This window comes from Rattus norvegicus, chromosome 2 (genome assembly GCF_021556685.1).
Source record: "Rattus norvegicus strain SHRSP/BbbUtx chromosome 2, alternate assembly SHRSP_T2T, whole genome shotgun sequence".
NCBI lineage: Eukaryota > Metazoa > Chordata > Mammalia > Rodentia > Muridae > Rattus > Rattus norvegicus.
The window spans coordinates 221,280,934-221,305,150 of NC_141535.1; the positions used below are offsets into that span (position 1 = coordinate 221,280,934).

A 24,217-nucleotide genomic window follows, 5' to 3' on the forward strand; every position below is an offset into this window, starting at 1 on the left:
AGCCATTCCCACCTCTCCTAGGTTAAGAAATGAACCGATTCAGGTGTGGTTAGAAGGGACTAGTTACAAGCAACAGAGGACATCTTTTACCATTCCTGTGACCCAGAGGGATCTAAGGCTTAGAAGTTCTGTTCCAGGACATGGGCACCATTTATTATGCCATGGGATTTCCTCCGGGTAACAGAGATAGCGTTTGAGAGGTATAGCAAGAAGAGGGATTTTTTCTCTCATACCGAACATTACAAAATTGCTCCCCTGCCTATATCCATTGTTTCAGTTATGTAACATTGCCTACCGCCTTATCCTAAAAAGGAAAACAGTTGGCTTCTAGACTGCGAAAGACAAGAATTTCAAGTCAAGCATAGCAGCTGCCTCTGGCTCTGAGTCCCTGAGGAGACTGCAGTTGATCCAGGGCTGTGCTCTCTTCGTAAGGCTTGAAGAGGACGGAGTATCTACTACAAGCTTCCTCACAGGGCTCTTGGCAGGCCTCAGTCCTTAGACTGTGGTAGCTCCATCGGGCTACTCAAAGCAGAGCAGTTTGCTTCCCTCAAAACAAGTGACCCAAGTACTACAGGGAAGACCCACCCCAAATAGAAGCCACTTGTCACAGCTTAGACTCAGATGTGATGTCCCTTACTCCCACCATATTTTATTCAGTAGATCTTCATAGTGAATCTACTCTTAAGAGGAAAAGATTTCACAAGGCTATGAATACATGAGTGGGGTCTTGTAAGCCCTTCTATACCCACCTAAACATGGTATGTCTTGATGTGATAAGTGTCAGGAAAGACCAGAGCACAGATTAGAGAAGAAACTATCATAAACACATGCATCCAGTGGCCTTGTCACTCTCTAAAGTGACAAGTGTCTTTGGAGCTTTGCTCAGAATTTTCACTGATGATTATCTGATAGCAAGTAGTTTGATCTCAGCCAGAACAGCTATACATAGTCAAGGAAACGACATCGCAATAGGAAGAACCGTGCGAACCATCTGATGAGTAACGCCTTTGTGTGCTATCTTTTTTAAAGGGAGAACCAGGTTTCATTGGTCCTCAAGGAGAACCAGGCTTACCAGGGTTACCAGGAACAAAAGTAAGTAGACCTTTATTCCCCCTTACTTTCCTGTGAAAATTGTGTGATGTCTGTCAAAAGAAAAGGGCGATGACTCTACTATTTAGGTGACTGGATGTTTCTGCCTTGGAACCGAGGCAGCCTGACCCACCCAGGCATGCAACTGGAACTTATATCTAAGACTTCAGCCTTTGCTGCTGGTGAGTGGAAAATAGCAGTTGTCAAAGATTGCCCTCTAGATTCCTCAGGAAGTGTTGAGATGCTTCCCAGCTACCTGGAGAGGTGACTAAGCAGAAAGGAGGGCTGGAGGTCGCCATCCCCTGCTCTGTCACATCTATCTTAGGATACATTCGTAAATTGGACGCTAATCCCATGCCCACGGATGTCACAGAGATTTCTAAATACTCCACTCCACAAGGATCTACCCTGAATAGTGTTTTCAGAAGTGTTCTATAATGAAAACCATCTCTTAGTGTTCTATTTGGCAACTATAAAGAAGACCCTAAAACAGAAACTGTATGCTGCCTCTCAAAAAGAACACAGTGCTGCAGATATTGTCAGACCTGGCGGTCTTGCTTTATCTACCCATTAGACATAAAAAGAGAGGACTCTGATGATGGCGCTGCACTCGTGACAGACTCATGAATCAAAGAGACAAAGTGACATCAGCATACAGTCATTTGTTTTTAAACCATGGCAGACTCTGGTTCGGTGAGTTCTGCGTTCACCAGAAATGAGCCAAGGGTGATTTCCAATAGTTAAAGGACTATGTCATGGTCTATTCAGACAGACTAGTCCTCATTTCTGCCTTGGTCAAGTGAAAATGACTCTAATCCTAGTGAGTAGAAACTATCCATTGCCTAAGGGGACTGGAACTCGGTAGGGTTATGCAATGGTTGTTTTCCAAGGAAATCTCATTTTCGCATAATGAGCTATCAGGCCCGTTAGCAAAATATGGAAAATTTCTGCTTAAGCCTGAACAGATTCACACGAGATAAACCTTTCTGAGAGAAAAAATACATTGTCTGTTGATATGAAAACTGTTGCATCTATTGGAGCTTGGAGCTTTAAAGCCAGGGGAGGAGAGGAGGGGTCCAGGCAGAGAAGACTCTCCACCACCACAGGAGGAGAGAGTCTCAGAGGAGGAAGCCATCGGGATCTCCTGTAGATTTTTGCTATACAGAGGAAGGTAGACAAACCCAGCTGGCACAGATTCTTATCCGTAAATACCCTGTTTATAGATAATGGCTATACCATTCCACAGTTTCCGAGAGAGGGAGATCCAGACATCGAAGTGGGAAGTTGGCAGTAATTGCCCTTAGGAAGGAACTCGGCATGATTGTGAAGAACAGAGACTTTCTCTACACCCCTAGGAGAGGAAAGGGATGTGATGTGCCTGTGTGGTGTTTCTACAAGCCAGTGTATGCGAAGAAAGCCATTGTTAGCAGTATTCCCAATGTACTTGCCTCTCTTAACAAGAGTTGTATCCTAAGGGGAAATTCCCAATTTGAAAATCTATTCTGACCCAGCAATGGTCTTTTACAATTTTTGTACATGGTCTGGATTTGTATTCCTAATAGTAGATCTAAAAATAAACAAATATGGGCAGTGAAAATAGATCTAGATATCTGTAGAATGGATGGCAGGTCCCCAAGCACTGTCCCTGTGCCTTTGTCTAAGCCACATCCGCCTAGAAGACTTAAGTTTCTGTCAGAGTAGAAGAAAACAGGGCATCACAGTACAAAGTGTGGAACTTCACCACTGTGCTGTATACATTTTTGCTAGAATTACTTAAAATTTGTTATAGAATGTGAATGGATGTCCATTGTACAACAACAACAACAACAATAGTAATAAAGTTAGTAATAGACCATATTGATACCTTCAAAGGTTCTTACATTTCTTCACACAGCTGCATAATAGACATTTAACAAACCATTTCCGTGTTTATAAAGTGGAGAGTAGAAGGAAGAGTCGCATTAGTACTTGGAGTGTTCTAGAGACACAGAAGGAACAGCAGTGAGTGAATGGGTAGGAGGGTCAGTGGCTAGGTAGGTAAACATGTATGTATATACATGAATGCATACATAAATAGACATGGCTAAGGAGAGGGTTTGTTAGGAGAATTGACTCGTGTGGTTATGGAGGCAAAGATGTCCCACGTAAGCCAGTTACCCACAGACTGGAAGGATGCTAGTAATGTGGTTCTACCCGGGCCTGAGGGTTTCAGAATCCTGGAAGCTGATACTGAATCTCCCAGGCAGCAGTTAAAGGTCTGAGATGTGGTGCGCGGTGCTAGTCTTGCCATCCAGGCACAAGACTAGAGTTGTGGTGTCATGGAGCTCCGAGGGAGAGACGGCGTGTCTGTCCTCTGCCTTTTGTTCTATCCATCCCAGGCCAAATGGGTATTTTAAGGGTGAGCCTTCCCCACTCAGCCCACTGACCGAGGTGCAGTCCCCTCATAGAAACAATAAGAGTGTTTTAGCCGTTCCATAGGAACTCACTGACCCAGTCAAGATGGCACTAGAAATTAACAACCTCGGATTGGTTTGTGCATGAAATGGGATCAGTCGTGTCCAGAGATTAACACAGTGCTGGCACACTGTGCATAGCAGTGACCTTCTGTTAACCTTGGTTTTATTGAACTCCTGTATTCCTCGCCAGAGAACAACCATGGGGAGGCTACTATTCTATCTGTTTTGCAATTTATGACAGGGCGAACGTGGGGAGGCAGGGCCTCCTGGAAGAGGTGAACGAGGGGATCCTGGAGCCCCGGGGCCAAAGGTCAGTTATTCTTATATTGGAAGATATCACTCTTTGGTCTGGGAATGTTAGACCACACAACTGACTAACTCTTCAACAGATACAAAAACAACCCAAATCACAAACACCTCATTGAAATGCACACTGGTGGCTAGCGATTTTGAAGTTTCTTGTTTACTCTGTGCAGCTCAGTGAAGAAATTTAACAACATCTCTGGATGTAAATGGACAGGTGCCATCATGTTACACATTATCGCTCAATGCATGTTACAACCAGCTGAGGAAAAAAACCTTGTTGCCGAGTGCTGTGTCCGTTTCCATGGTAACTGGTGGCATGTAACACCTTGAAAATAGTAGAGCTAAGGTTTTATTTGCCATGCAATCTTTATTTATGTAAACATTATGCAAACTAAGGTGGTCAAACTGTAGTCAAATAGCCAGCCCCTCTTGGAGACAGAGGGACTGATGTAGTCTCTGAAGGAAAAGAAATCTGTGCACATAAGCCCTGTGGAGACCCTTAAGAGTCATTCACACGGCTCTCTCCAGCCACTGAGGGAAAACTGTCTCCAAAGTCATAACGAATAGAAGTCGGTGGAGACCAGGGGGCGAGTACCTGCTCCTGTGATATGTGTGTTGTTCCAATGACCAACATTACCCAGCACCGTGTTGGACAGGGCAGATAAAGTGTGTCCATGATTCCTCGTGACTCTGAGCCACTGTTCTTACCTTCCCTGTCCTTCTCTTTCTCATCTTCATGCTCTCTTACAATAGGGGAAGCAAGGTGAATCAGGAGCTAGAGGCCCCAAGGGGTCAAAGGTCAGTAACCGCTACCCATTTTGATGTGACTTCAGGCCTTCGAGATCCACGTCTTTTGCCTTTTCCACAAAGAATCCTGTTGTAGATTTAAAAAAAAAAGAACTTTTTTTTTAATTTGGGGGTTTACATTCAGTTTGTCCCTGTGATTGCATCACAAGACACCTGGCTTCTTTTCCTTTGTTTTTGTCTGATCTCATCCTTTAGACTATTCTTTTGTAACGTGTGTGTGTGTGTGTGTGTGTGTGTGTGTGTGTGTGTGTGTGTGTGTACTACCAGACACATGACACATGTGGAGGTCAGAGGATAATCTGCAGGAATCAGTTCTCCCCCTCCACTGCCTGGGATCCAGGATGGAACTCAGGTTGTCAGGCTTGGTGACAATGGTGACAAGTGTCTTTACCTGCTGAGCCATTTGCTAGCCCCCTTCAGACTATTCTTTAAGAGGGGGTGTATTTCATGTTTTTTGAGAATAGCTTATTTGGGGAAACAAGTGATTTATATAATGTATGCCCTTCATTCTCATTTCCTATCTTGGTGACAGATATTCATGGTATACTTTAGTTTGTTACCTAACGCCATTCAGAGAGGTAAAGTGTCACGCTAGGAGTCGGAAAATGGCTCTGTCAGTTAGACTTCTTCCTGTACGTATGAGGCTCTGAGTTCGAATCCCCAGAACCCACAAAACAACGGTAGCATCTGTAATTCCTGCACTCCTGCGAGAAGATAGGAGGAAAGGCAGGGCTAGCCTGACTCACGCCGTGGAAAAATACCAAAGAGACCCTGTTTCAAATTAGGTGGAAGACGGGCATGGACTCCAAGGTTGTGCTCTGACCTGCATACACTCACTGTAGCTCAATGCAGGCACATGTACACCCATTAAATAATGATAAAACTAAAATAGCAATGGTCCCTTCGTCAGGATCCCTATACTCTCTGAAATCGTGTTCACTGTCACTTAAAATTAACTAATACCCAGGAAAAATATAAAAATGGGACTAGAGATTAGAGCCTGCTAATTCCTTATTGATGAAGTTAATTATTATGGCCTGTGTTAGTAGTAAAGCCTGCATGGGAAAAATTATAACTGCACATTCTCCTTCCCTTAATTGGTCCTTGTCTACAGACCGGAAGATGCTCTGAGTCTCATATACAAAAGGGCTCTGATTTTAAAATATTTTTTAAAACCTTTAAATAAACCCAGATTTAAATGTTTTCTACTACTTGGCTGTATAGACTTCGGATGATTTGAAGAGTTTAGGCTATTCTTGGTATCTCTGTAGGTGGGGTTATGACACTGTAAATAAAACCCCAGAGATTATTTCTTACTGCTTTGAAAGAGAAAAGGGGAGAAGGTAGAAAGGGGAGGGGGGTCAAAGAGAAAAAGAAGGGGAGATAGGGCATAAAGGAAGCCTGGTCAACCTGGTCTCCCTGGCTACCCTCAGCTTCAGCGCTGAGTGTTAAAATAGCTACAGGTCGATCTGTCATCAGAGGGAGGTCTAGCCTCTGACCTTACACTCCTACTCTGGTCCTTCCTGTCCCTGGTATCTCTACTTTTCTTCTCTTGGGACAGGTGACATGGTGGCTTGGCCCTTTTCCCTTTCCTCAAACTCCTTCAGAGGAACGCAGCCCTGCTCAGTTTGAAGATAAAGGTCACTTTGGGTGTCGTGGGCATCAGTCATTTTCTTTTGCAAATCCCACCTGGGCAGAGAGTACATGGCCAGTCTGATGCTCCAAGACACCCCGTTTTCTGAGAAGGATTGACGTGAATGCTGGTGGTTGCTCCATATGTGTGCAGTCCACATTTAAAGTGCTGCTGTGTGGTAACAAATGACTCTTTGTATGTGAGCGACTTGTCCATCAGTGGTCCTCCAGCTAATTTATGGTTTTGGGTTTTTGGTTTTGTTTTGTGGCCAAAGGGTGATCGTGGAGACAAAGGAGACTCTGGAGCTCTGGGACCACGGGTGAGTGTTTTCTTGTCTAAACTCAGATTCGAAGGCCTGTTGGTGTGATTTTGTGACAAGTACCTGAACAGACAGTGCACAATAAAAACATTAGCGGTAGACCCCGATTGTTCCCAGCCTGCCTGCATCCTTCCTATTTGTTTTTAAGGAGCAGGCACTGTAGAGATTCTTAGCATACAATCACTTTATTCTGAAACAAAAGGTAAAAACCCTACAGCTTCCCAGCTACTGAGGCGTCTGTTTTTCAGTTAAGCCAATATTCCATATATTTGTATGGAATTAGGATATGGGTCATGGAAACTCTGCAGAAGATGTAACAGGCAGAATAGAAGTCTAGATGTGCAGAGAGACGAGTGTGCTCTAGTAGTCTTGAGGGGGGTTGTGTATTTGTGGATATATATTCTTTTGTTTTCTATTTCCTCTAATTTTGGATAAATTGGGACATATGAAATAACAGTCCTATGGGAAGCCAATCATTTCCTACAGAGCATTGTTTGGCATTTCTCTCTTTTTAAGGAATGAGGAAGCAACTTCTGACATAGGGATGAGTAGAAGGAGGTTAGGTGTTATCTTAATAAATACAGACAGCCAATAATTTCCAAGATGCACAGTTTAACTTGTGCTTTGGCATCAGTATCATACCTACCACAGACAGGAAGCTAGAACTGGCCCCTCTCCTTTACAATCTGAATGAACTGAAGTGCAATTATTATTCTGAAATGCACCCGTGTCTTAGTAAGGAAATAACAGTCGGGAGAGGGAGCCTCAAGCTACTCCACTTTTGCCACGGTCTTCTAGACTAGTCTAACACCCATGACTTGTTCTTGGTTTGTTTTTCGTTGCAGGGTCCTCCTGGGCAAAAGGGAGATCCAGGAGCCACTGAGATCATAGACTACAATGGCAACCTCCATGAGGCCTTACAGGCAAGTGACTGTTCTCTACCCTAAGACACACGGAGAATGACACACAGAGATAAGTGTGTGTGATAAGCGGTGATAAAATACCAGGCCCAACCACAACTTATGAAGGAGGTTATTTTAGCTGATGGTTCCAGAAGGCTAGAGTTTATTATGGCATGAAGGCTTGGCATCAGGCGCAGGAAGCTGTGAGCTCACATCTTTATCTGGCCTTCTGCTCTAAGTTCTTTCCTTCTGTTCCTCTAGTGAAGCTGTTCTCTTTCAGTAGTTCACAGCTTTACCCATCCTAACTTTTGCTAGCCTAAAGTCTCCAGTCTTCCCTTCGGTCAAACAGTTATTCCTCTGTGTCATAGCGAGCTCTTCCCGGTCGGTTCTGCCGTTTCTGGGATCTGTGTACTACTGCTCCAGTGTTTGGAAGAGTTTCTCCATGTTTTCCTTACTGGCTTGCACAAATGCGCCATGTTCTGCTGGGTACTTTTCCCACCCAGTGCATGGCTCGTCTTATCAACAAACCACTAGAGATTAGTGACACCATGTGCCTTCCCTTTGCTCCACACAGAAGGTTTAGAAGCATCTTACGGCTGTTCTTGAAGTCTGTCCTAGCAGGAGCTATCTCAAGGCACATCCCAGAATACTCATTCCCAAATATTGTCCATTCTGTCCAAATACTGTACATTCCCAAATATTGGTCCACAAGCTATTTACTTCATATCTAACAGCAGACCAATCCTGTGACCAATTCTGCCTCCCTGGTGTCTGCTTGCCCTTCTAATCTAAGCTGTGAATGCCTCTCAGGCTGGTTTTTTTCCATAAGCCACCATTACTTTCATTACTATAATTTGCTAAAATCTCTTCATGAGTCCTTATTGCCTCCTGGCCCAAGACCACACTCCTCCATCTGACATCATTTAAGGCTCTACACTGCTGTATTTTCTTCCAGGATATTTTTTCCCACAATGTGGTCATTTTTCTCATATCTCCACAGATCTCTTTTGCCTAAGTTCATCCATTATTTTTCCTTTCTTTTATCCACTGAATCTGATTTCATAAATTCACTGCTGTCACCAGCTGGGCTCTTCCTCTAAGTCCATCCAGTAAGTCAGGGTCCAGCGTTGTGACATAGGATTACTCTCTAATCACGTAATTGGCTTTGGTTTTTAAATACCACGGTCTCCATTTCTTGGTGACAGAAAATGTGTCCTGTGTTTATGTTGCCTGGGCTTGTAAGTGTGCAATGAGCAGTTGGTGTTCAGTGATTGGTTGAATGATTATATTTTTTTGCGTACAAGCCATTTCTTAGCTCAGAAACAAACAAGGATTCCTTAACTAAGTTTCTCTATTTTAGACCTATTTTAATGTTTCTGTCCACATGATTTTGCCGATGTCATCTAATTTTCATAGTTTTAGGTGGGCTTCACTACTACTGCTGGCCTTTTTATTTCCGAGGTTCCTATTTGGACAAATGTGGATTGGATAATACATTCGGCCAACAGACTGATTTAGCATTCCTCATTACAATTGGCTAAACATAAACAGTAACCTTGGGGTTATTGTCAAATTCTTGAGCCAATTTTCTAAATGTTTCCCTTTCCTACTACAAGTTGATAATTTTAAATGGAGAGACAAAGAACAGGAAGGTTTATGTTTAGTTTTTTTGTTTTTTGGTTTTTTGTTTTTTGGTTTTTGGTTTTTGGTTTTTGTTTTTTTTTTGTTTTGTTTTGTTTTTTGTTTTTTGTTTTTTTTGACCTACAATGTTTTCGAAATTTGTACTTAGTATAAAATAGGGACGGCGCTTAAACTTTATTAACAATATTATACATTTCTCTTAAACTACTTCCAACTGCCCCACAGGCCTCATCTCCACCTTTAAGTGACACTCCAGTTACTTTCTGTGCTCCGACCCTCCCCCCAACACCAAAAAGAAAATCTTAGAGGGAAACTTTTAGATTATAGTTCCCATCATGGTAGAACAGACATGGTGAAAGACATAGCTGTTCACATTGTGTTCACACTCAGGACACAGAGTGTGAGGGAGGGTTGCGGGTGTGGAGTGAGGCTATAAACCCTCAAAGCCACCTCCAGTGTCACACTTCCAGGAAGGTTCTACCTTCTAAAAGTCCTATAAACTTCCCAAGCCGCACCACAAACTTGGGACCAAGCATTCAAATACATGAGCCCATGAGGAGCACTTCTCCTCCCAAGTGTCCTGAGAGGCATCCACATCTCTACTCTTCCAAGAAATCCTCCCGTTTTACTGGCATTTTCTGCAGCATATTGAAGTGTTTTTAAAGTGTTCTTTGCATGAGCGGGCGTATGGGCTACACTTATACTGAAGTGGACATGTCTATATCATTCTTCCCTCTGCCACGTATGAGCTGGGTCATTTTAGGGAAATCACTGTATCTATGCTTCACTGACCTTGTCTGCAGAATGGAGTTGATGTTTTTGTAAGAGCTCGGGAAATACAGAGTTGTCCTGAGGGTAGTTTTTAAGAACTCCTGAACAGTTTTGACTCAAGTTCCTAAAAGCACTGTGCTTTTTGGAAAATAAATCTGACAGCTGCTTCTTGAAATGCTTCTTGATACACACTCCCAGCGTCCCTGTCTCATCTCAAGTTCTGTATGACTATAAAGCAGATCCAGTCTGTATCCATCCTGGTCACTAATTTCATACTGTCTCCAGACCCAATGATATATTATTGTTGGGGAAACCAAACGCTGTGTTTATAAAGAGCTTAGAGTCATTTTCGGTTGAAGGCTTATTTGTTTATCTTCCTAACAAAGTACCCGAGTGGATTAAGTGTCTCTAATAAAAATCAATCAAGTCAGGGGCATTAGAGGAAGAGGGAGCTGGTAAACATTTATTCTCCTCAATCTCTAACCAATGATGGATGACGCTTGTTTCATGATTGTATCCTTTAAAAAAAAAAAAAAAACACTTTGTCCAAAACTCTAGAATAACTACATGGATATGAGTGTATTACAGTTACAGGATCTCATTAGAACCATAAATTTTCACATTGCTTTGATTAAAAACTGCTATTCTAGGACATAGTTCAGATTATTAAAAAAAAAAAAGAATATTGAGCCTTGTTTAAGTAACTTTTCTGGGTCCAGTATCTGATGTAGGAGATAAAATAGTTGAAGCAGTATGCATATTATGTGCCTGAGTTACTTGGCATTCTGAATTTGGTATTTATAATTTCCATCCGTTCATTTGTAGTTAAATGAGAAACAAAATTAAACTCATGTAACTGCTGATTATATGCTTTTGACTGGAGCTGAGGTTGTGGAAGAAAATAAAAACATAATGTGGCTGATTATTTTTCTTTTTGACACCAAGCGACGTTAAAAAAAAAAAAAGAGTTTCTCTCAACCGCTGGGACCCATCTTCCCTCCCTGCCCCGTCCTACCCCAGATTCCCTAGTCTTGTCTTCTCCATGGAATGTCCACATTCCCCAAACTCACATGTGCTGTGTTCTGGTTCTGCAAGTTACTCTCCTGTGTCTGTTCTGTTGGAGAGAGGATCAAATTAAACAATTAAATTAAACAGAAGATATTGTGGTTTATGTGAACATTGCCTTAGCCTTTTTGTTTTGATTCAAGATGGTTAAAGATTCACAGTTCACAATAAAACACTCTGTTTCCTAGGTTTCTTTTTAAAAAAAAAATCACTATCATTGTTTGTACCGTAACTGAAGATTATTTTTATGTACTTAAAATACAGTTGCATCACTTCCCTTTTCTTCTCTTCGCTCTAACCTCTCCCACACCCCAAAACAGGCTCCCAAATTCACAGCCTCCTCTTTTTAACCGTTTTTGTTTCATATAAATACAGCCTGATCCCCTGGTATTGGATAATCATTAAGGGGCTCATTCCTGGGGAAGACTAATTCTCCTCTCAGAATTTAATTGCTCGCTCCATCTAGGAATGGAAGGTCCTGGGAGCTGTCTCCGTCCTACATTGGGATATCAGCTGCTAGATTTGCTCAGGTCTTGTTTAGACAGCCATGATGTTGATATCTTACAGGTGTCCCTTCCTTGTCATAGCTAGAAGGAAGAGTCTAACAGAAGAGTGCCTGGTTCTTTGCCTCTTAGAATCTTTCTGTCCCCTCTTTCTAGATGTTTGCTGAGCCTTAAGGTTCAAGAGTTGCAGTGTACATATATCAGCTAGGACTGGGCCCCCTCAGGCCCATATTGGTTTATGCAGTTTAACGAGTCATGGTTTCCAGTAGTGGTCTCCTGCTTCAGCAAAATGGAGGTCAAGTTTGCATCATTATAAAAAGTGAAGAAATAGCCTATTCTTTGGGCAGGATTTTCATACAAACATTTCAGATCAAGTCACAAAGCATCAGAGTGATGTTTACATGAGCTTCCCCTCCCAGCTCAGATCACGTCCCACTGGAATATCATGTCTTTCTCTACCACTCCCAATAATTCTGGCTTTCAAATCATAATCAGAGTCCATGAGGGAGTCCTACAGGGCATACATAGCTTGAACTGGAAGAGGCAACGTCTTAGGACCACTCTGTGATCTGCACATGGCTGCTTCCAGGTGCAGAACAAGATGCTATGTCTGAGAGCTCAGCTGATTTCTGTCACCACTTGTCCTCTAGGTTACAATAGAACCCTCACAGTTTTGAAGTGTGTATAATGGTTATCAAGTGTCATTTAAACTTCTGTTAGTTCATTTACCATTAGTGATATTCTTTCATTATGCATCTCATTAATTTTTTTAAAAAATGTTATTAGCATTAATAGTTTGAAGAGAAGGGATAAGCAATCACAGATTTGCATTTATTGATGAGAGGATGTGAATTTATGCATGACCTTGTTAGAAAACCTGAGAGAATTCAAATTGTAAGAGACCTTACCCTCATAAAATTTTGTAATTTTGTTCTGCTCCCTACTTAAAAATGATGGGAGGACAGTGGTGAAGACATTCTCTTTACTCTATAATTTGTGTTGGTAAATGACTCATTTACATCCTAGGAGCAGAGCAGCTTTTTTTTAATCACTATAAATCCAATTTTTGTGTCTAGATAAACCCCCCTAAAATAGCATTAGTGTTGCCTTGTACTGTGCCTATCTGATGACATAAAATTCTTCGATACATACAAAACTTGCTCTTGGTTTATTAACATTTTGCCTTTGTCTCAGAAGCGTCAAACTCTTTTTTTGCTGCATTACCTGAAACAGTAGTTACACTGACTGCTTTTATCCTGCAGTGTGAACTTTAGTCATCTAACACGTGTAGATTTGAAGCCCAATAGATCATGTCAGCATCCATTTTTACAACAATAATAAACGAACATGACAGTTGGAATCAGATTGGAACGGAGATATGGAGCACAACTGGGCAGGGTTTAAAACGGGACCCTCAGGCTTCCACGTGATCAGACAGTGCCTCTCTGTAACCAAAAGTCCTCAATGGGAAACGACACCTTTCTGTTGTTCCAATAAACCTTGTAGAGATCTTAGCACAAGATATAAACTATAAATTATTAAATGTACAGAGCAGAAGTCATGTTTTAGAAGTCCATGCTTTGAGACGATACAGCTTGTTAAAATCTTTAGAATTTCAACAAACGAGATTGGTTCAATGTCAGTTTCTTTGGCTATAGCACGTGGGGAGTCAGTTATGAGGAAAAATATGCTACAGAGTAAGAGAAGAAACATATTTAACTCTTTCCTCATCAAAGTCCTGTCTAGAATGGAACTTTTACCAATAGCAAATTTCATGATTCAAACCTTTAGCATATAGCTACTCGACTACATAGTTTTTCATTATAATAATTTTAAAACCAGGCAGACAAAAAATTTATAGTTTGCTTTCTTATAATTTTTAAAATAAAATTCTAAAAATGTTTTCAAACCCTTTACAAGTATGATAAGATAGTGTGTTTGTCGTAGTTTCTCTGTTACTTACAAGACATTTGACTTGCCAAAATATATTTTGGAAGTAGTTTTCTTTTTTTCAGAAATCTGTACTTTATTAGGTAACTATTGTCTTTATTGATCCATTTTCCCAACAGAGGATTACCACCTTAACTGTCACGGTAACGCCTTTTGCATGATCTCTGTGGTTCGTGACTTTGAGTTGATGCATGCAGGTCGGAGTAGCACTAACGTAGCAACTGGTCTGTGTGGTGTTCACACTTCTGTCTGTGTCATTAACCCTTTCAAACATTCAACCCAGTTAAACCACTGTCCTGTGGGAAAGTACAGAGGAAATTGTGGGGGGTTTTTTAAGACGTTAGCCTCCTGTTAATAAGATAGTTTTATCCTTTTGTAGATTAGAAATCAAAACCTTGTCAGAGTGTGACAGTGCACACCTCTGATTCCAGTCCTCTCAAGGCAGAGGCAGATGGATCGCAGTAAGTTTGAGGCCAGTCTAATCTATGTAGCAAGTTCCAGGATAGCCAGGACTGCATAGAGAGAACATGTTTTTCTTCCTTCCTTCCTTCCTTCCTTCCTTCCTTCCTTCCTTCCTTCCTTCCTTCCTTTCTATCTTTCTTTTCTTCCTTCCTTCCTTCCTTCTTTCCTTCTTCCCTCCCTCCCTTCCTTCCTTCCTTCCTTCTTTCTTTCTTTCAAGAGAGAGGGAGAGGTGCATCAGTCTTTGAGGTCAAGGGCATGGGAAGAAAGGTTACTTACAGACATTATTGGTATCACTCAATTTATCATCACAGAAGTGTGCAGAAGAACACAGGGCAACAACTGTCGCCTGTCTTATCGAATCCAAAGCTTCATCTGTAGTGTAGTGACCTAGTGTTTTGATAGTTCGGAACTCAGGTTGGCAGTTTCTATCACTATGTAACTGATAAAATGTTGCATCATTGAAAACTAGGATCTAGACATATCTAATCTATGATAAAAAATAATGGAGCTGGGTGATATGTTGGATATTTTTAAAGCCTGAAATTGTAACATGTGTTCTTGGCAAATACACATGACACATTTTACAACTATGTCTTCTCTTGCCACAGGGCCCGCCTGGACCTCCTGGACCTCAAGGACTGCAAGGACCAAAGGTTATGCTTCCTCCCTTCCTTTCTTCCTTCCTTCTTTCTTCCTTGTTTCCACTTACCACACACGGTGCAGAGATGCCATGTTAAGAATGAATGTCTTTATGAAATATGTCTTACAAAATACCAGAGAAGCAAGGCCAGAAATGCTGGTTTCAGAGGGCGAGGAAACCGTATCGGAGTCTCAGCCAAAGGAAGGAAGAGAACTACAGGGGATGAAAGGAAAAACGAGGACAGAGAGGGGCAAAACAGAGATGGCATGAAGTTAGGAAAGGACATTGAGAAAAGTACAGGACAGGAAACGAGAAATTATAAATGTGAAGAAACCCTAAACATGACTCATGGGGAAAGGTAACTATCCAAGCGGAAGTGTGTTGAAGGGAGTTACTCTTGCCACTAAGAGAGAACCTGCCTTCCAGTTCTTTTGTAAGAGAAAGACAAGGAGACCCTTCCCATGATGCATTCATAAATGACTCATGGGTTTAGGAGCCACTAATGAGACATTAGCGTTTTCCACTCTGTGTCACATGTATTCAGACCTTCTTCCGCCATACATTTCATCAATGGAGCTTACTCACCACAAACAGCACCAGCCAAGACTTTCTCCGTTAAACATAGGTTTTGTTGGTGGTGTTCGCTTTACCCCTCCAAACCAAAGCTCAGTCATTCAACCATGTTTGATCAATTAACACACGTCCGGGGATTCTGGCTTTTCAGAGCTGAGCTACATGTGTTGAAATATGACTTTCGTCATTGGATTCTTGTAGGAGATTCAAGTGGTTTCAAAATTCAGCCTTTATTTATGCTCCTTAAGTCCGTTTATTTGCTGTGCCTATTACACATCCGCACACATTCATGCACACACCAGCTTTGTACTGTCTCTGGATACTTAAAAGCAAATGTTCAGTATATAGATTTATTTCTCTATTAAAAGACTACAAAATAGAGTATCAGTGAGATTCTTCTCCATGTGAGATGCGTAGAATCTATCTGAGCACAGATCCTAATTCCCAAAGTATTTTCTGTGTATTGTAAACATGTTCCACATGTAACTTTAGTATATGATACAGAACTTTTTCACTAGTTCTCTACATAGCCTTATCCCTGAGAACATAACAACAGATATGCAAAGGTCACACAAGCAAGTCTGCCTGGATCCCTGTCCTTAATGGTTTTATGAGCCGGGCTTGACACTGGGGAAGGAACTCTGAAGATTCTCTTTTTGTGAAATATCTCGCTGCATCTCCTCTCATAACTAAATCTCAAGAACCAGAATTTCCTTCAAAACTCAATATGTACCTCATTTCTCACAAAGCTCAAAGGCTTCTCTGATTTCTCCACAGCTCGGAGGCCAAGAGAAGACAGCCATGCCTTAATCTAAAGAAATAAAAGGGACTAGCCAACTCAAAAGACAATCTCACTAAAACCTCCAACTGCTTTATCACTTGTTAACTATGAGCCTTCGCTATGTAATATAGGTTTGAATCTGCAAAGAGACCAGCAAGTGGTTTGACTATGCACTTAGAGCCCAAGGTAGGAAACAAACAAGTAAAAGCAGGAACACTTATAGATCACGTGCTTTAGTTAAGACCATTGATGAGGACTAGGGTATGGTGGCTCAGTGGTTAAGAGCATTGGCTGCTCCTCCAGAGAACCCAGGTTCAATTCCAAGCACCAATATGGTGACTCAACAACCAGCTCTAACTCCTGTCTTAGAGGATCCAATGCTTTCTTTTGGTCTCTGAGGGCACAAGGCACACACAGTGTCGAGACATACATGCAGGGAAAACACCCATACACATAAAAATAAATATTTCTAAAAGGGAGTGTGGGGATGTATATGCGTGGGAATGCCTCTCCAAAGTCTAGGAATCCAAGATGGGTTTGAGCTGAAATTGAAAGAAGAGGGACGATAGCCATACGGAAAGCTGCATGTGTGATAACAGAGAGGTGTAAAACTCCTCCTCACTACTCGCCACCTCACCATCCTGTCCACCCTCCTGTCATCTTGAACCATGGTATCTTAGCACTAATATCATGTTACACGATGAGCCTCTCCACTTCCCATGATCCCTTCTTGGAAAGGTTGGCATGACTAAGGTGGGCGTGGCTGTACTCTGAGACAGCACAGCAGAGCCTGAGCCAAGTGTAGGACACATTCCACTTCTGGACTCCCCATCTCTGACGGATGGTAGCCTATGCATGCGGCCTTTCCCCTTCCACTGGCAAAGAAGAGGTATTATAATCTTTTACACATCAAAACACTCTGACAAGCCACATTTGAGTGATGGAGGCTCTATAAATCTTGTTCTTTTAGCCTCCCTGCTCCACATCTATTAAGGTAACAGCTGAGCAAGCTATGGTGATTGGACTCGAGTGTTGACAGGTATCCCGACTCGGAATGAAGCTGGGGCTCAACCGTGTGCATCCAACCTCGCAGACTTGTTTGTGGCAAAATAAACTTTGCTACTGCCACAAAGAACCGGAAATCCAAAATGATGAGAGGCCTTTTTTTTATTTCATTCATTTCAAACCACAAGATCCGGCCTTCCTTAAACACTGGGAAAGCTCAGGTTTCGTGCTGTGACCTAAAAGCTCTCAACATTTTTACCAGGAAAACACAGCTCTATCCAATGGAATATTATGGTTTATAAGATCACCAGACAACCCTTCCTAGAAAACAGAGCCTTGGGGTTACACCCGGGAATCCCCCACCCCACATGAGAGGCTCACACCCCAGAGGATTGTTAACACTTTACACGGGGTAGGAATTGAGGGCTTATAGCCTCATCCACAGGCACGGCTCAGTGACATTAGACAATGCCTTACCTTTCAAGGGACTTTGTTCCGTTTTCTTTCAAAACTGAGAGATGGCTAAACATGTGCTGTTCAAATAATCTCCAGCATGTTGTTTAGATTGGTTCTTAATTAAACATCTTCCATTTAAAAATAAATCTCTGTATGCTGAGTCTGTCCAGCATTCTAATAAATCATGCTATCAAAAAGCCATTTATTTCATTTCTAGCATGGTATAGGAAATAGAATGGGCCTGAGAGTCACTTCATATGGATCGAGATATCTGATTTATTAGGTCCGCCCATGAGGCTTTCCTGGGCAGGGCACATCACAGCCATTGTGAAGGATTCACATTTGGCCAGTTAAACTATTGCTTTGAATTTACCAAACTTAGCATTTCATTCTTTCGTAGTCTGACTGTTATGTGTAGATTGTTACTGAAAATTAGAGAATACATAATGATTCCTTATCGGAAAAAATAATTGAGAGAGTCCTAGAAGCGCTATAGAGTATGGCCAGCCATTAAATCATATATGATCGGGGCTGGGGATTTAGCTCAGTGGTAGAGCGCTTACCTAGGAAGCGCAAGGCCCTGGGTTTGGTCCCCAGCTCCGAAAAAAAAAAATCATATATGATCAATGGAAGAAAAGAAAACCCATGGATATTTGCTACATAGGAGTAGTATTGTACACAATCCTCAAGAGAGGTTTTCCCTTCACTTAGCTTAGATATATGTGTGTACGCTGCCAGCATAGTCATAGGTTAAAACGCACTTGCTAAAAGTCAAACTGTACGTGTATCAACTAACATAGCTTCTTTAGCTATGATACATGCAAACAACTTCTTGCCTTTTATTTTATTTTATCAGGGTGAGCAAGGCTCTCCAGGAATCCCCGGAGTTGATGGAGAACAGGTAATTTTCAAAGATCTATGCCATTATTTAAAGTGCCATTATTGATCAGTACTTTTATTGTAAGTTTAAAGCCAAAAGTCATGTCTTTTGACATGATGCATCGTCTCTTTTTTCCACATTTGTCCCACATGAACAAGTGTGATTTGGTGTTAAATTAGATATACATTTGGTTGGCAGAAATGTAAAGCTATGTGTCACTTTGGAGTTGTTCTTAATACTACTGACCTCTCAGTCTACCTCAACCAAGTCTAATAGACTCTAAAATCATTGCCGCTTCAGTAAGAACAGCTTTGGGTTGGCTTGTTGGTTGGTTGGTTGGTTGGTTGGTTGGCTGGTTGGTTGGTTGGCTGGCTGGCTGGCTGGCTGGTTGGTTGGTTAGTTGGTTGGTTGGTTGGTTGACTGACTGGCTATTTGGTTGGTTGGTTGGTGGGTTGGTTGGTTGGTTTGTTGGTTGATTGGTTGGTTGGATGATTGGTTTGTTGGTTGTGGTTTTGTTTTTGTTGTGTTTTGTTTTTTCAGTGACTATAAAGCAATTCAAAATCAAAAGTCAATGGCCATAGTTTTCACAAATAAGAATGTTGCTTAACTCCAGGCATTTGATGTCTCCTTTTCCTGAATAATGAATTTCCCCCTAATTTTCTAGATTTAGTAAGGCATTGTAGCTCTTCACAGTACAGCAGGGTCTTTGAGAGTGTCCCCAATGCAGACATTGACAAAGGTTCTGTACAGTTCGGACAGTAAATACTTCAGGTTTCGTGGGGACACATTGTTTCTGTCATGTATTCTTTTCTTTAAATACATCTTACTTTTTTGTTTTAATTCAGCATAAATATAAAGCAGTCCCTAGGCTGGATTTGGCCTGTCAGCTGTGGCTTGGCAAGTCCGCCTTTTAAGAATTTTACTAAGAGAATGCAGACAGCACTCAGAACCAAACCACAAGGATTAGTTTCAAAATCTTTGAGGTTCTATGGACTGCTATTATTTTCTCAAGAAATGGCTCATGGAATGGAAAGAGGGCACGGTGGCCGAAAGCACTTGTTGTACTTGCAAAGGACCTAGGTTTGGTTTCCAGCACCCCCCTTAGGCAGCTCACAACTAGCTAGCACCCCAACGCCAAGATGTCAGGCACCCTCCCGGGGGCACCAGTACATATTCAGGCCCACACACAGAATAAGAAAGAATACAATTGAATAGACTTAAGAAATAGCTTGAATTAATGAATAAGAAATCAAAGGAATCCTTGATATACTAAATCAACAATACACTCTTCAGGAGCAAGTATTCTACAAAAACAAAGCAAGAAAACTTTAAAAAAAAGAGTTATTTTTAATAACAGAGTTGGATATTAAAGTCATATACTGTCACATTAAACAAATATTATAGGGAGGTAATTTAGTCAATTTTCTATGACTAAGGTTACATGTGAGGTTACCTTTAGTCATTCTTAGTAATTAAAGATAATAAATTAGAAATTCATAATGATGTACGGAATATTCCAACACATACAACATATGCAGTAACTGGATGTTTCTTCTGTAGTCTTTTCAAGGTTCTGTTCTCCCACTAAACTTATTGAATTGATCGTATTGCTTTTCCCAGTTGCAAAATCCCCAAACCTTAACCAGCAAGATAACATTTATCTTTCCTGGTACTTTTCCTCACACTCCCCCAGTATGTGATTCTGAACTCAGTATAAAGATAGTTAGCACAACTACCATGTGGTCTTGTCCCTACAACGAGCAGGTTTTTGCAGCCTGTGAATCCCTACCATAGTAACCATGGCCATGTGGTTGCTAGGATGAAAATGATTAAAAATATTAATTAATTTTAGTGTTAGAGTTCCATAACTCACATTTGTTAGCACTCAAAACCCACACATCTATTTTCTCATTGTAAAAGAATAGTAATCACATTCTGGCTTACCATGCAGAGAGCTCATGAGAACCGAACAGGAACACTGGGCAAGCTAAGTGCTTTAAAGCTCTGATTGAACATTGGTGCTGGAAACTGATGACAGCTAGAACTTATACACACATGACGAGGCGGGGACGACTATGTAGACATGGGAACGTGTACTTGGACCTTTGCTATTATAACACTGAGTCCTGGTTCAAATGTTTGCTGCACTGCTGAGAATTACAGTCATTACATTGTCTTCTGGACTGGTAGGATACAGATAGTTGCCAAGCTAATTTATGAACCCAGGAGAAATAATGCCAAAACCTGAGTTCACGTTTTTCATATTTAAATGGTTATATAGAATTTAATCCTATTACGTGGGGGAAATACTATTGATCCGATGTAGAAGGCTGGAAAAAGAAAATGCCTAAAAACGAAAGTCAACGACCATCTCAGCCTGTTCCCACCTCTTGGCAGAATTATCTGGAATCCTTTTGTCCCCAGGGTGTGCCTATCATGTTGTCACTATGCTTCTCACATGCAATCTCTGTGACTCACAGGGACTCAAAGGCTCAAAGGGAGACATGGGGGACCCAGGTATGCCAGGTGAAAAAGGAGGAATCGGACTTCCTGGATTGCCGGTACGCGTGCACCCTGTGATGTGCTCTCGCTAAAGTCAGGGGCTAGGAAAGACTTATCATCTCAACTGTACTCAGCCAGTAATTTCCAAGCTATTTTTAATTTTGCAAATACTTGAAATGTTGCTGCTTAGTTTTTCCAAGCAGGAAGTTAGAACTTTAAAGTATAGTTAGATCACTTTAAAAGTGCATGTTTGTGTCTCTCTTTTTTTTTTCTGAATTATCTTATTTAGAAGATTCAATGGTACTTAGATTCAATGGTATTGGCCATTTGAATCTGATATGTAGGTCAAGTAATTATTATAAAATAAGCCACAATAAAGAAATAAACAAGGACAAAACAGCAAAACTTTAGCGCTGTTAAAGAACAGATTAGTCTTATGTGTCTATACTTTGGGGTGGTGTTTCTTCCTCATGGCTTACTGCTTTTCTGAAACTTGAGAAGGCAAACTTTAGAAATTATAAGAAAAGGCATAGAAACTTTCCTGCCCCCCACCCCTCCCACCCTGGCCCCAGTACGAGGGATTGATCCTAGAGCCCCGTACATGCCCATTCACTATACTAAATCTCCAATCCGTTCTGTGTTAAAACCTTGCGTAGGCTGGCTTGAGCACACTGGGAAACACGAGCTAAGCCTCCCATGTTTGATCACTCTGCCTCAACGTCTCAAGTAGCCAAGATCTCAGGCCTGTGCTCCCTAGCTCTTCCACTGGTTTTCAAACAAAATTCTATAAATAAATGTCAATGGAACCAAAGTCTCACCTTTGCTATTTAAAGTGAGCACGGCATAAAAAAATAACATTATTCATGATCCAGCATATCTAATGCTATGAAATCAAGCTGAGCACAGTTTCTATTTACTTTGTATCTTGCTCTCTATAGCACCTATAATCCGTGGGATTTTTTTTTTGTAAATGTTACTGCTTTGAACTAAAATGTGGGGAGATAAAACTTCTTATGAATTATGTGCATAATATAAAGATTCAAGGGACTCATGGGTTCCGTTGTCTTTTAGACCCTGGAATTAGCTCTCACTCTAACCTCTGCTTCCTGGTTATTCATAGGGCGCCAATGGAGTAAAAGGAGAGAAAGGAGACTCCGGGTTGCCGGGTCCTCAGGGGCCTTCTGTAAGTCCACGGGGTGACCTTTCACCTTTACATGGGATTATCATTTGCCTAGATCTCCCTGTGCCAGATGGCTAATCCTTAGTAGAAATATAATGACCCATGTGGTGGATCAAACTGTACTCAATATAGGTTGGTCTTACACTTCTGAGATACACAGTCTCCCCCTGTATGGGTTAGAAACAGTTTTTGCAGGGCCCTGGGGAGAAAAATCAATGGATTTCTCATAATGCTCATAGGAAGGCCTGGCGAAATAGGAACTCACATTCTCTTGTTCTCCAGAGCCCTATTTGTACTTGGAGAAATAACCGAGGGTTTAACCATGGTTGCAGATTGTAGAATTTCTCAATAATCAGTTGCTTCCTTCCCTTTTAATATAGTTTTGATTTATTCTGGTTTCGGAGCACGGCTGCAGTGTCTGAAGTTATTTGATTCTCATAGAGGAATTTCTAAAGCCAGAGAGTCGAACATATCACTTCTGACTGTGTCTTTTCTCCTCTGTGACGACTGATGGCATTAGCAGAACCCTAGACCAAGACCCACACTGTACTGCCTTATCTAAATGAAGTAACCACATCCATGTTTGTTTGTTTGTTTGTTTGTTTTTTGACATGCAGATCATAGGCCCACCAGGCCCTCCAGGTCCCCATGGCCCACCTGGTCCCATGGTAAGTTTCCCTTGTCTCCGGAATGTAATTGTTTACCTAGGAGTGTTTGTCTGTGAGCGCTACAGGAGAACAGATGAACAGAGTCAGTTTGCATTTTGTTCTGCACTCTGTGGAATGGACAGAGGCACTTTGGCTACTTTGCTGTGCTGTCTTTCATTCCCCTGAACACGTGTGTTAGAGAGAGAGAGAGAGACAGAGCTGAGAGAGACAGATCTGACAAGCTTTAACTCCAACACTGTATGAACACTGGCAAAGCATTCTAACAGCTTACTGCTGTGGTCCGTTAGTAGCGAGTTAAAGCAATAATCAAGCCAGTGAAGGAAGAATGGTTCTAACCAGCTCTGAAGCTTAAGACCCTTCCCTGAACTACCTGACGTTTGTAAAGCAGCGTGATAAAGTCTGAAGCTGGCTTCCACGGAGAACGCAGACTGCTGGATCTTTTCCTTTCCTTCTGTGTTTAATGACACTTCTGGTGATTCATTGAGGCAGGCCATGTTTGCTGCCGTTGTCTCCCAGTGAGCAATGCAAAGAGCGGCCCTGACCTTGTAGAACTTCCAGTGGGAAGAGCAGCTATGAAACAAGTGTGACTCTCTAAATGTTGGAGTACTGACAGTTGTGTTTAGGCTAGAGTATGGACGGCGGAGTGTTTTCAAGGGCTTTTGACACAGCAAGGAACACAGCACACAGGCTATAGTGTTACACTCATCTCTCGGGCGTCTTCCTACACCGGAAGACATCAATAATGTAGATTAAGTCAATTGTGGCCACACTCTGCTCCAACTGCACTCTAGAGAGGGCCTTGTGGGTATGATCCCAGTCACACAGTAGGTAGCCTGGTCACCCAGGTCTCACTAATTGCCTTCCTTTCTTTGGTAAACAACTTCAGTTAACCTTGATCTCTTAACACCAAACAGTTCGTTAAGGATTAATTAAATGGCATGTTCTGGGATTTCTGTACCCTTTTTACTTTAAGTTAGAAGGTTAAGTTAGGAAAAATGCTACATCGTGTTCAAATGATAAAGTTAATTAAAACCTAAAGGAAGTTTAAACCATTATTAACAAGAGCTAAGAATAATCAATAATGAATACTTTCCCCCCAAAAAATGTTTATCCACAGCTTATCAAAAGGGAAAACGTGAATGTAAACTTATGTAACAAATACCTCGGCCTGCGTGGTCAGTTACTTTCCGCTCCTTTTATTTCACTGATGCATAGATATGTAAATATGCACCTCCCAGAATGGCTTATTAGAATCTCTCTGAAAGTTCAAAGCAATCCACAATAACCTTCCGTTGATTTAAATTGATAATTAGCTTCTATATTTGTATTTTCTGCAAAACAACTTTCTTTTTATCCTGATTCATGCATTTATTATGACCCCCTTTCTTTGGTAAACAGCTATTAGAAGAGCCTTAAAGGAAGCAATTTTCTGTAACAATAAATGCAATGCGAATCATACTCTGCTTAGCCCTCACTGAAGAGCGACCCCCAGAATGGGGGACAGCGTGGCTGTCATCTTCTTTCTCCTTGAGATTCTTCAACACATTGGCCATGAAGAGTTACAGACAAAGTCCTTCCTCCCCCCTTTTTTTTTTAATTCTCCCCTTTCTTCCTACTCAAGCTGTGGG

General features: G+C 41.5%; 1 protein-coding gene across 4 annotated transcripts in view; it reads left to right on the plus strand.

The window, feature by feature from the left end:
• The window catches only part of Col25a1 (collagen type XXV alpha 1 chain), a 392,736-nt gene that overhangs the window by 337,187 nt on the left and 31,332 nt on the right, over window positions 1-24,217 (plus strand). For 2 of the 4 annotated variants that reach the window (NM_001447416.1, XM_087634152.1), the window contains 11 exon segments: window positions 1,030-1,092; window positions 3,787-3,855; window positions 4,605-4,649; window positions 6,566-6,610; window positions 7,456-7,533; window positions 13,562-13,585; window positions 14,513-14,557; window positions 18,216-18,260; window positions 20,720-20,800; window positions 21,862-21,924; window positions 22,539-22,589. In NM_001447416.1, coding sequence (NP_001434345.1) covers window positions 1,030-1,092; window positions 3,787-3,855; window positions 4,605-4,649; window positions 6,566-6,610; window positions 7,456-7,533; window positions 13,562-13,585; window positions 14,513-14,557; window positions 18,216-18,260; window positions 20,720-20,800; window positions 21,862-21,924; window positions 22,539-22,589 — 609 coding nt within the window. 4 annotated transcript variants of the gene reach the window in all.